This window comes from Rattus rattus, chromosome 7, assembly GCF_011064425.1.
Source record: "Rattus rattus isolate New Zealand chromosome 7, Rrattus_CSIRO_v1, whole genome shotgun sequence".
NCBI classification, from domain to species: domain Eukaryota; kingdom Metazoa; phylum Chordata; class Mammalia; order Rodentia; family Muridae; genus Rattus; species Rattus rattus.
Genome location: NC_046160.1, coordinates 97,425,268 through 97,438,569, shown reverse-complemented (window position 1 = coordinate 97,438,569; position 13,302 = coordinate 97,425,268). Strand labels below are relative to the sequence as shown.

Below are 13,302 nucleotides of genomic sequence, written 5' to 3'. Positions count from 1 at the left end.
CGGCACCACGCTGCAAACTGCCCCGCAGCCTTAGCAGAGATGAGCCTCTCATCCTGAAATCTGAGGACCACAGGGAGAGTCTAGGAAAGCAGCCGAATGGAATGCACAAAGCTCCGGAAGGAAACCTTTTCTCTTTCTAAGAGAGAAGGGGCTGATGGAAGAGCAGCCTCTTTAGAACGATTAGGCGAAAGGGTCTGGTGGTCCAGACTGGACTTTGCCTCTTCTCAGTCCTAAACTTCCCTAGGTTCTAAACTTCCCTAAACTGAGCTGCTTCGTCTGTAAAATGGGATAAATCTCCACTCTGTGGTGTGATGAGGATTAGAGGGTATCTGGCAGTAATAGCTTCTGCAAGTTCGGGCGTTCTTAAGAGCTTTACCACACCACGTCCTCTGAATGTGCATGGGGCCACCAAAGCACGGTCCAGGCTTCATCCAATTTAGTCATTGATAAAATTATATGGAGTCTGGATTCTTGTCCTGATCTTTATAGTGTCTTGAAAGATCCTGATCTTTATTTTTATTTTTTTATTTTTTGCCTGCTGGGTGGCTCTTGCTGAAGTTGGTTAACTTTTCTGAGCTAGAGTGGCTCACTTATAAATGGAATCGATGACCAAATCTTTCCTGCTGTAAAACACTGGGCCATTCTGGAAATTGGACACACTTACTGTCGAAGAGTTATAAACTTCAGATATACACATAAGATTATTAGAAGTTTGAGGGATGGTGGCCAGCAGTTTGAGGACAGGGTATGAGGTGACATACCTTAATTATTTAATATTAGACATTTGGAAGACTTTCCTGATGAGAGAGAGGAGGGGGGAGGGGGAGAGAAAGGAGGGAGGGAGAGAGAGGGGAGAGAGAGAGAGAATGGGAGGGAGGGAGAGGGAGGGAGAGAATGTGAGGGAGAGATAGAATGGGAGGGAGGGAGAGGGAGAGAGAGAATGGGAGGGAGGGAGAGGGAGAGATAGAATGGGAGGGAGGGAGAGGGAGGGAGAGAGAGATTGGGAGGGAGGGAGAGGGAGGGAGAGGGGGAGAAAGAGAGAGAATGGGAGGGAGGGAGAGGGAGAGAGAGAGAGTATATCATCAGATTCATCACACATGTCTTTTCCGACTCGGAAGGGAGTAGCTGCCCCCTCGCTGTTTTCCTTGTAGCACCTGAGATAGTTCATAACTGCATCTTTGTATTACAGTTAACACTTTTCTGTATCTTTAAATCATCCAAAAATGGAGTTCTCTCATTATTTGGTCACCTCCTGTGTGTCTGGTTTCACCACAGTGCTTGCCACACGACAGGTGCTCAATACACATTTACTGGTCAAATAGATGATAGGTAAAGTTTCACTAGTTGTTGATCCAATAGTTATGTTATTATTATTATTGTTATGATGATGATGATGATGGTGATGTGTGTGTGTATGTGTGTGTGCATGTATGAGTATGTGTGAGAAGTGACACATGTGGATGTCAGAAGATAACCTACAAGTGTCAGTTTTCTTCTTCCACCATGTGGAAGCTATCTTGCTGGCCCTGGTTGTAGTTCTTGATAGGTATAGATTCATTCTCTCTGTCTGTCTGTCTGTCTGTCTGTCTGTCTGTCTCAGTTTTCAAGAGACTTCAGATACTTTCTCCAACTTTTTCTGGGGCTAGTCACTCCCAGGCGTATTTCTTCAGTTGTAAGGATGCTGGGATGGCCTTCTGTCTGCCTGTGTGTTTTGGTTGAGGGGATGGCAGGTGGTGTTCCAATGGAGTCTGACGAGCCTGGTGAGCCTGGCGAGCTGGCTGTGATTGGCGCCACCTGTTTCTGTTCACCCTTCTAGATGCTCTCGTTGTCCTTACTGGGATCTGTGTCCTGGAAAAGCTGACCTAGGTGGGCCACAGCAGCCCCGCCCCTTGTCCACAGGCTTTGGCTCTCAGCTGGCCAATGTTGCTGTGTTTGCGTGCTTGGTTCTTGGTTTCCCAGGTTCTGATCTCCTAAGCTTCTAGCCCCAGTCCTGTGTGGGATTTTGGCAAGGACTCTCCCTCCCCCGTCTCTCTAGGAGCAGCAGTGGGATGGCTCCCCTGGCTCTGTCATCAATCCTCACTGACTCCCTTTGGCCTATCCACACGTCTGTCAATGATCCCTGCTTTAAATGAGAGATTGACTCCACTTAGTTGTTCTTAGGGCCATTTTAGCTGGCATGGACCACACATGTAATTTATATGTGTGTGCTCGAGTGCGCGCGCGCGCGCGCGCGCGCGTGTGTGTGTGTGTGTGTGTGTAGATTTAGGATAAAGGGGATATTGGAGGAAAATTAGATAGGAAATAAAAATATCACATAGCTTTGTTTTCTGTTCTTAAATTAAAATTCCTTGCCAATTGTGGACACCTTGGCGAATAGTTGGAAACTCTCTTTGGTCTCTCTCAGGGGCAGGCTGCCTCCACCTATCTAATTATAATAACCTTCTGTGACTATAGTAGAATATAGTACACTATAGCCACCTTCTGTGACTTTAAAGAGAACCATTTATTTTGGCTTACTGTTTTCAAGATTCTAGTCCATGGGTAGGCAGACCCATTTTGGGAGCTTCTCTCAATGTCAGTGGTGAGAGGAGGGTGTGCCTGGAACAAACTGATTGCCTCACGATGGGAAAGAGAGAGGGGAGGAAGAGACCAGGGTTGTAAATCTCTTTACCCTAGTGATCTAAGGACATTTCCTACTATACCCTTTTCCTAAAGGTCCCCCATCTCTCAATAGTGCCACTTCAGGAACTGGCTTTGAACCCACAAGCTTTGAGGGGAATGGGAGCTTCAGTGTCCAAACTAGTACCCATCAACTCACAGGCCCAGCAAGATAACTCCTAATTCTGTAGATAAATGTCCCATGGTTCTATTTTACCAATTTCTCCAGGTTTGGGGGCATGAAACTCTTGCCACAATTTTCTCTGGGCATGACGATGGCCTACTCTGCTGCTCTGGGATCTGTTGGGCATTACTGGTGCTCTTCCTGCATTGGTTGAGCCTCTACTTCCCTTGTGAGTTGGTGAGAGCAGCCTCTCTGAGGCTGATAGCTTTTTATTGAACAAGGCAGAGCCAGGCAGCCCGCATATCCAAGGGGAGACTTCGAAGACCATAGTAATCAGACATGGGTGGTGTGTTGGAACGTTCTCACAAACTGTGTCCTGGACACTTTGCTCCTCTTTATAGATGGAGAAATGGGCTCCAGGCTTCTTGAGCATCAAGCCCAAGGTCATACCACCCACTGGCAGAAGCAACTCTGAGACTAGGCAGTCTGCTCCTACGTCTAGAGGACACCCTCCGTGTTGTGCCTCAGTTTGCCCCAGGGAGTGAGCAGATTGAGATCCATCTCTGGGACTGTGTGCTGGGGGAGGAGCTAAGCCCAGCTCCAGTGTCCATGATCCTGCTTGTCAGGAGGCGATAGCATAGGCTGGGCCGTTTAAGTTCTACCCAGGAACTCTGGGCCCCTCATTCTGGTTCCCAAGGATCTCTCTTCTTATTTACCTGCTTCTGGATGCCTGACTCATCTGTCTATGTTTGTTTTCCAGAAGTAGAACTGCCCCTGAAGAAAGATGGATTTACCTCTGAGAGCACCACACTGGAAGCCTTGCTTCGTGGTGAGGGAGTGGAGAAGAAGGTGGATGCCAGAGAAGAGGAGAGCATCCAGGAGATACAGGTAGTCTTACCTGTGGGGAGCCCCTGGGCACCGCCGCCTGCTGCCTCTGTGCCTTGGGGTCCTTGTGACACGGTTGCCAGGAAACTTAGAGCTTCTAAATTAAAAGCATCCCTCTACCCCAGGAGCAATCATCGTCTGTCTCCTCACATCTGTTCCTCTCCCTGGTTTCCTGGTATCTGTACTCAGAGCACATCTGCTAAGCACCAGGTTGTGCTGAGTCCTAAAGACATGACGAGATCAGGACAGACTGACAGAGTCCTTGCCTTTGTGGCCATTGGGGCCCCTGCCTGACCTCTGCCCCTTTCCTCACACCCCAGCCTAAGCTCTACCTCACCATATTATTTTGCCGCCTTCCCCAGCACTCCCTTCCCATCCTCCAAAGCCAGCCTGGTCCCCCCTCCTTCAGCCCCCCCCCCCGCCAGGCAGGGACAGTCGCTTTGATCCTCATGTGTCCACCCCTACACAGCTCTCAGACATCACTGTGAGGACTTACGCCTATCATTGGTCACCCTCAGTGAGTCTCAGTCCCCTCCTATCTAAAACCACAGGGGGGGCACAGTGTGTTACCATATTATCAGTTAATTCTGATATAGTATTATTAATGATTCATCATGATTAAGTTATATTTTGATTACATTTGTATATTATATTTTTATGTTTTGTCATACATCCCATACCACATTTTTTTTATATCCAATTTAACATTTAATTTATTTGGTTCAATAATTTGTTAAAAATCTTCATTAGCAACAACAAAACAACAAATACCGTTGTGGTGCCTTGTAAATACCTGTGTGTCAGGGACTGGGCTGTGTCCACTGGGATGCACTCTGTCTTGCTGGTGCCAGCATGGCGCTGACTTTCCATAGAGGTGCTGGGCGAGTCCGAGGCTGGCTGCCTCTGCCCTTCCAGTGTTGAGATGAATAGTTAAATCCTTTTCTCTCAGTTGCCACCACAGGATGTATTTGGCCCCTCCTCACCTGCTTACAAACAGCAATCTCATGGAGATGGCTGCTGGTTCGAACTTAGCCACCGCCGGGTCTTCTTAGGCGTGCACTTGTCTGTCTCCTGCCAGCATACATGCACCAGCGAGCCTGTCCACAGTGTCTTCAGCAGGAATCGGAGTAGGCCCTTGTCCCATACCTCTCCTGCTGCCCTGATCACCCCACGCTTTTCCCTGGCTTGAGTTGCTTGGTTGCTTTCTCAATGCTTTCTCCACTCACGCCCAGAAAGACAAAGATCACTTAAAAAAACAAAACAAAACAAAAAAAAAAAAACCAAAAAAACCCTGTGATTTTAGGCTCATAGCAAAGTGGAGAGCAAAGAAGAGAGATTTCTCACTGCCCTGAACCCCCAGCTTAGCCTCTCCCATTGGCAACACCCCACATTTGTATCCATCAGTGAACTGCCCCAGAATCCATAGTTTGTGTCACCATTCACTTTTGGCGTGCTCTAGGCCGTGTGCTTGGACAAATGTATGATCTGAGTCCACCCTGCGTTGTGTAAGACAAGAGAATTTCACTGCCCCACACCGACTGTGGCCCGATGTTCAGCTCCTCTGCTCTCGTCCAGGCTACAGCCTTCTGTCTCCTCCCACCCCCATGGCTACACAGGTAGCCTTTTCAGATTGCCTTCTGTCACAGAACACGCACAGACTCTTCCTCCATGACTTTTTGTGATGTCATAGCTTATTTCCTTCCAATACTGACCACTACTCCTTTAAGAGGATAGATTATTGGAGGGGAAGGAACTCTTTCTGTGGCTGCTCATGCCTGAGTGAAAGCAAGACCTCTTGCCTCTGTGAGATGGGCCCTGGCTGTTTGCTCTACACAAAGTCCTTCCCAGACATACGGGGCTCTCATCTCACCTTTGGGTGCCCCGACCTCTGTGATTAATACCATACCCTACTCCCACCTCATCCTTGTACTCACCCTTTTCCCCTCCCTCCCCCCTCCCTCCCTCCCTCCCTCCCTCCTTCCCTCCTTCCTTCCCTTTCTTCTTTCTTTCTTTCTTCCTTTCTTTCTTCCTTTCTTCCTTCCTTCCTTCCTTCCTTCCTTCCTTCCTTCCTTCCTTTCTTTCTTTCTTTCTTTCTTTCTTTCTTTCTTTCTTTCTTTCTTTCTTTCTTCATATTGTACTTAGCACAATCTACTGTTCTTTGAATTTTAGTTTTTGTGATTGTTTATTCTCCTGGTGTAAATGTAACCCCCCACCCCGCTACCTTGCTCACTAGTACATCTTAAGCACACAAACCCAGCTCGACACATAGTAGGTGCACAGTAAATGCCTGCTTGAGGGGCCTTGGGGCCTTGTTTCTAACCACCCTCCCCCATCTCCCATACCCTGCTTTGTACTTTTGCCAACTCCTTCCTTATCGGTCTTCTGTTTCCACTAAATAGATCCAGTGTGATAGACATTGACCTCCTTAGGCCTCTCCTCCCGGCTTTAAGCTAGTGTCCATCCATAGCCTCTTGTCACTGTGCCTCTGGTCTGCTGGTGTGTGTTTTCTTCTACTTACCCTGATTCCATTTAGTGGTTAGGCCTGGCCCCAGCACCACCTTCCCCATCAAACCTTTCTTGGTCCATGACAGCGGGAGCGTCCTCTTTTGAACTCGGGTTGTGTGTTTAGCTAGTCATGCATTAGCCTCTGCGCTCCGACCTGTAGAGTTCAAAGCAAGGTGTGTCATCTCTGTATTACCTATGGCCCTGTTAGTGTTTCTGCCTCACTGGTGTACTTCAGCAGGATCGGTGGTGGATACAGAGCCAGTGCCCGGGAGCCTGGATACACATGGACATACTCTGTAAAGCTGGGAGGGAGTCTGAGTGGCCTTCGTGTGGCCCTGGGCCAGGATACTTGCTGACATTGTATCAACATTATTGCATCAGTCCTGGTGTTAGCAGCGTGGCTGCCCGTGCACAGCATGCGACTGCGCGGTCTAGGATGCAGGATGCTGAAACGAGACCCCACACCACTTGAGCTTCAGTTCTTACTGACTGTTCATTGCAGAACTGCACATATAATAAGTCAGCTGTGTGCGTTTTCATCAACTTTTAACTCATTAATTCATGCATGCTCTTGACCGAGAGGCACACCGCTTTGAACACGGAACGGTAGGTGCTGAGGACTACTCAAATTCTAGTGTGACACACAGTTAGAAAAGCAAGGGAACAAATAAGAGACTTGGACTTTTGGCTAAATGACAGCCAGTAGGAAGAAGCAGCGTTGAACGAGGGGCTGAGCTTAGTCAATGTCCTAAGGGTTTAACCGCAGTCCTGTGAGATGACAGGAGCCATTGATGTGAGAGCCCCGGAGTGACAGCTCTGAGACAGGTCAGTGCCCATCTTGTCCAGTGAGCAGATAGAAGGCCCTGTGGTCTGAGTACAGTACTGGGGGTGGGGGTGGGGGGCAGGACAGGTAGGCGGGAGCCAGAGTCTTCAGGCCGCTGGAGACCTAGTCGTCGTGGCTTTTGGCCTCATGTGAGATGGAAAGGGAGCCATTTGGAGGGTTTTGATCAGGGCAGTGAATTTAGATTTCATAAGGATTCCTCCCCTCCCTGCTCTGCGTGGAGAGCAGACAGTGCAGGGGAGAGGATTAGTCGGGAGATCCTCCCTCCTTCCCCCACTGGTATTTCCTTCCTTTCTCCTCCCCCTTTACCATTGAAAACAAGCACAAATCATTGTTACCAGTATACTAAAGGCTATTCAGGGCAACGGTAGGGAATGTTATTTTCAAATGTGTTTATTCTTCAGATGTCTGTGGACAGGCGCTGCCAGTGTGTAACAGGGTGGTGGAGAGGGTGTCAGTTCTGTTGGATGCCCCTTGTCCTCCACTCCTACCTCCTCACTCTCCCTGCCCAGCTTCCTGAGGCCTGGATCGGGCTTTGTTTGTGAGGAGCTCCTGGCTGCTCTCATGGAGTGGGTTGGGTAGATAGGCTCTGGAGTCAGGGCTGTGTGGCAGAAAATGAAGACAAGTGGGGGCAGTGTATCTGAGGCCAGTGCTTTAGACTCAGGCTTCTAGAGTTACATGCTGGTGGCAGGTAGAATGGAAACTGGGGGAGAAATCAACTTGGTTCTGGGCCAGGAGACTAAGACACTTAGGGGACCAGCCTAGTGGCGGTCACCTGTTTTCTCTTTCTCTTTTTTTAAATTAACCTTCCAGCCTAGAATTCATGTTGTGTGTAACAAATTCCTTATCACGAAATGTAACAGGGGCATCAGAACTGTACTGAGAAGCCAGAGGCAACGGCCTTTAGATACCAGCACTTGGAACTCGCCATGACTAAATGACTTCAAGACCTGGAACGTATACAAGATATAATCAACAGCAGTAGCCGCAGTGCTAACTCATATTCATTCTATGATTTTTATTACCCAAGGTGGTAGAGCATCTGACTGGGCCTTGCCTGGCTTGACTAGTAACCCTGTTTTAAGGTCAGGAAGCCAAGGAGCGTGCTCTGGACCCTAGTCAGCATCTCCTAGTGATGGGCCAGAAGCCATGTACAGCAGACAAGGACATCTCTTTTTGATGTTGAAGGTTGGCCGAGCTATCTGTAAGTGCCGTGTCTTAGTAAGGGCTACTAATTCTGTGATGAAACACCATGCCCAGGGCTGCTTATAGAAGAAGGCGTTTTATCATTTCAGAGGGTTAGCCATAATTATAATGATGGGGAGCATGGTAGTAGGCGGGTGGGTGGGCGGTTGGGCAGACAGGGCAATGAAGGAGTAGCTGAGAGCTTAATTCTGATACATGAACAGGGGGTAGGGTGGGGCAGAGAGACAGAGAGACAGAGACTGGGCCTGGCATGCACCTTTGAAACCTCAAGGCCCAACCCCAACAACACACTTCCTCCAACAAGGCCACACCACCCTAAACCTTTTTTTTTTTTTTTTTTTTTTTTTTTTTTCGAGCTGGGGACCGAACCCAGGGCCTTGCGCTTGCCTAGGCAAGCGCTCTACCACTGAGCTAAATCCCCAACCCTGACCCTAAACCTTTTTAAACAGTCTAAGGAACTGGGAGCCAAATATATGAGCCTATGGGAGGGAATTCTCATGGCTTCCCAAAGACATCCAGAGGAAAAGATAGAGAAGTCATGGGGAATATTTTGTCCTTTGGAAGGATCAGGTGACTGGCAGCAACCTAGCCGATGTATCTGGAGTGGGATGTTCTGGTAACTCCCTCTTGGGCTTCCCACTTTGAAGCGTTGCTGTCTTGGAGACCATTTGAGTAGTAGTGGTGACGTCAGACTGCATGGACAGTGCCTACCGCTTTCTGAGCCTCTTCATAGTTGGTGCGACTTCCTCACCTCTAACCCAAGCTGCAGCCCTGTGTCACATGATAATGCCACCTCTCTAGTCTCGACCCCATCATCTCTCCCCAAGCCACTAATGCTGATCATACCACAATCTTTCTCCCCAAGGAATAAGCCACGGTCCTCTAACTGCTTCACCAGCTCTTGCTGACCTAGAACCTGCCTAAGCCCATTCATTCACTCACGCAGCCCTTCTCCTGTGAAGCCGGAAGGGTCTAAGTTGCTCTCATCCATCCTTTGCTCCCCTTCCACATCTCCTTGTTGTTTTGTCCCAGCCTCAGGAAAGCCTCCTTTGACCTTCGGATAAGGTGAGGTTCCCTTGGAGCACCCTTTCACAGAACCTTGAACTTACCTTTCACAGTCATTACAACAATACGTGTTCTACAGTTATACATGTTATTTAAATCTGTCTTCCTTTTAGTACACTTTAAAGTCTACTTGAGGCCAGGACTATAGCCATTTATTTGTTCATAGCTTGTAACCAGCATTGGACAAATAGTTATAGGGCCGAAGAATTACTAATTTTCAATTGGGTAAGAAGAGGCACAAAACATTGTATCGGTCAAAGTTACATGGGTGAGCCCACGAAAAGCTTCTTCTACTGTGTTGGTCCCTGGGCTCTCCTGGGCTCCAAGTCTATTCCTTCATATCCTGCTCCCTGGTAGCAACTTCATCTTCTATGGCCTTTTATGCTCTCATAGACCTGGGGGTGCATCCCCCACCTCTGTTCTTTCCTTCTTTATGGGGAGTAAAATGCTCAGTCCTGCTTGAAGTTCTGGTCTGTTGCAATGCCCCTGAGGGAAGGCGAATGGGCGTGAAGCTAATACTCTAACCAACATGATCTTGCTCTGCTCATGGCTCTGCTGGATGATAGTGAGTGGTCAAAACTGTTTTCAGCCTCAGTTTATGCACCTTTAAAATGGAAATCGGCTCTTGTATGGCCATGTTCTGAGGGGTATTAGAGGGGGCACATTTGAATTTATGAACTTAAAGCTTGATTAGTTCTCAAAGTCCAACACTTAAAGTCGTAGGCTGTGATGAAATAATTTTAGTCTGTCTGTCCATCTGTGTGTCTGTCTACCCATGATTGTGTGCATCTGTCTGTTTGTATGTCTGCCTCTTTTTCTCACCCATAACTCTGGCTGGCCTTAGATTTACTGTGTAACCAATAGTGGCCTTGAACTCCTTCTCCTCCTATTCTGGGATTACAGGCGTATGCCACTAACACCTTGCTGGAAATTTATTTTTCTTAAAATAATAAAGTGGATTATTATGGGCAATATATTAAGGATGTATTCTGTCCGGTTGAACAAGAAGTTCTGTCCTTTGCTCTCATCAGGCAGAGCTCCACAATGGCAGAGAGAGGAGAAATGGCTTTTTATGTTCTAAGGTAGCTCTTTAGAAACAAAAGAACACATTGTATTAAAGACAGTGAGTTTTGAGTAACTGACCTGGCCCCATGTAGAAAAGCATCCTTTTGCTCTTGCTAAAAACCTCTTTTTGGGGGCTGGGGTGGTGAAAGAGTTGAGGAAGGCCAGTGTTCTGGGAGGGTTTGGCTGGAAGGGGCCTGAGGGCTTGAAAGAAGACTGGGTCCACTGAGACTTCAAACTGAGGCAGCGACCGCAGCCTTGCTTTGCTGAAGAACAAAAAAACCCGGAATATTCCCAACCTGCCCTTTGATGGTCCTCACGGTTGCCTTTCATCTCTCAACTCTTGTATTCGACTCTCTTGTCATTTCAGAGGGTTTTGGAAAATGATGAAAATGTAGAAGAAGGGAATGAAGAGGAGGACTTGGAAGAAGATATTCCCAAGCGCAAGAACAGGACCAGAGGACGGGTGAGTGGGGTGGGGTTACGAGGGGAGAGTCTAGTCCCCTCTGTACCCGGACAGACACACCGCATGGGCTTACTTGGAGACTGTTATGAGGAAGATTGCTGGTAGAGCCCCAGGCCGGGCATGCCTGCAAGGTCCAGAGCTGGCAAGAGAAAGGAGGGGCAGCAGAGGATGCTCTGAGGGGTTGGTGTTGGGAGACTGAGGGCAAGGAGAATTTTTTGAGACTCCACCATGAAAGTTCTTGTCTTGTCCTTCCTGGGGTCTTCCCAGGATGACAGGATTAAGTCACCTGCTTTGGGACATGCTTCCATGGGCAGGCAGAGAGAGTGGAAGCCTGCTAGAAGCAGACAGGCTGTAGCCGACGGTCCCCTGAATGGAGTTTGCGTGAACTTTAGAGGCACGTGGTTCTGAGATGAACTAGGATGGGGTCAGAGGTGGGAATGACAGAAGGACCCTGGTGGGAAGAAAGAAAACACTGGCTAGTTCCTAAGGGGGAAGGGAGCTGACCAGGACCATGTTTTCGGACATTTCTGTTTGGTTCTCTAGGGTCTCTTTGTTCGGTAAAGTGTTCTGTGATCACCTAAAGTGAGGGCATTGTGATGACTAGGTAGGGAGGGACCTCCAGAGACTTCTTCACAGGCAAATCCACACTCGAGGGCTTGAGGGTTTAGCTCCTACCCGCTCTAGGTAGGACGTTCTCCTTGCTGTGAGAGAGAACTCAGTCCTGTGAGCCCTGTGGGTTTGGGCCCATGGGTAATTGTTGTCAGCCTGTGTTGTGCACACAGTAGTACCACAGAGAGTAATCACTAAAATTAGATGCCTCAGTCATTAGGTCTGGGATCACACCTTTACACTATAGTATGAGCACCTTCCCCGGCGATTGCATGAAGTCTAGCGCTGGCTACGCTGTGATCCAAGATGCTCCCACTGTTGGTAAGAGCCACACAGTTGTCAGTGTGGGCAGGGCAGCTATCTGATGGCACAGTTCTACTGGGCTGCTACCGTCTATCAGTTACCAATATTTCCACAGTTTTGTCTCGTGCACTCCTTTCTCCTAATTATTATTGGCTTAGGTGTTTGTTTCCCACTGGAGTATTTGAAAGGAGATTCTATACATTTTATTATAGATTCCAGTGCATCTCTATTAGGCATTCTTATATGCAGCACAAACATGCCTTGTTCTAATTCCGATTCCCCTGCCCTGTGTGTCCACTTTGTATTTGCTACCCATTATCTATTAGTCGTCATATCAGAAAGACTGGTAATAATGCTGTACTTACGTTCAAATAACCCTTATTATACTTGTCAGCCTAGAAGTGCATAGTATTGATACCAGTAGTTCAGATACATCCCAAAGATCCCATTAATAGTTTCCTTGAAGTGAGAAAGCAGAAGTTCTCCTTTTAAGTTTTAAGGAAAATGTTATATGCTAAGGTTGATAAACTCTATAGTAGGAACGAACCTTCTCTCTGTGAAATCGGGAAGGAGAGAGGAATTTGTGCTATTTTTGCTGTTTCATCTCAGAAGGTCAAAGGTCATGGCCACGGGACATGATAAGCACTTAATTAAGATGGACAAGGCATTCAATTAGAGGGCTCAGTACTCTCTGGGGTTCTGGGTGTCTTGCGTCTCATTCTCTGTGGGTCAGGGAGCACTTCCGTTGCTTGGAGATTTGAGTGAGTTCAGGATCTCTGTGTGTGCATGCTTGCATCTATTTTGAGGGGCGAGCATCCTTCCCAGGTGGTGATGTGTGCTTCTTATCACTTCGGCGGTGTTCACTGCTGGGCTGTTCTGCCTTTAGTGGTGTTTGCACTGATCAGAATTTGCTGCTGCTAGTCCCATTTCTCTCTTACAGTATTGCTCCTCAGGGTTTCACTGATGGTCCTCTGCGGCTCTGGGTGAACCTGATTGGCCATATTATTTCACTATGAGGGGTGTGTGTGTGTGTGTGTGTGTGTGTGTGTGTGTGTGTGTGTGTGTGTGTGTGTGTGACACCTATTCCATTACTGAAGGGTCACAGGGGCATGGAGTTTCTGTGCCTGTTGAGAATGCCAAGAGCTGTGTACCTCTTAACCCGCTCCCCCGCCAGACTTTGTAGACTACATTGTGGAGCCCATTATAGAAAGCCAGGTGCTATGCTAGGTGCTTTTCTGCACTGCCTGTTTCCCACAGTCCATTGCAGCAGCCGCTAGCAACACACAGCTACCTGGTACATGCTACTCCAGACTGTAGGGTGCTGCATGCTACTCCAGACTGTAGGGTGCTGCAGATGTAAAATGTGCACCACATTCTCATAGCTTAGAATAAGAAAATGTAGAACACCTCGTTGTTAGCTTTAACAATAACAGGCTTTGTTATACTTGGTTAAAACGTTATTGAAATTAAAATGTGCTTGTCTCATTCTATTTTGTTTTTTATTTTTGTCTTTTTTGAAGTGCTGTGGGTCGAACCCGGATTTAAACGTGCTAGCTATCTGCTAAGTCCTGAGGTACA

General features: G+C 47.9%; 1 protein-coding gene across 4 annotated transcripts in view; it reads left to right on the top strand.

The window, feature by feature from the left end:
• The window catches only part of Dpf3 (double PHD fingers 3), a 274,033-nt gene that overhangs the window by 152,829 nt on the left and 107,902 nt on the right, over positions 1–13,302 (top strand). For all 4 annotated transcript variants that reach the window (XM_032908086.1, XM_032908088.1, XM_032908089.1 and 1 more), the window contains exons 4-5: positions 3,543–3,670; positions 10,717–10,812. In XM_032908086.1, the coding sequence (XP_032763977.1) occupies positions 3,543–3,670; positions 10,717–10,812 (224 nt within the window). The remainder of the gene's footprint in view (positions 1–3,542; positions 3,671–10,716; positions 10,813–13,302) is intronic.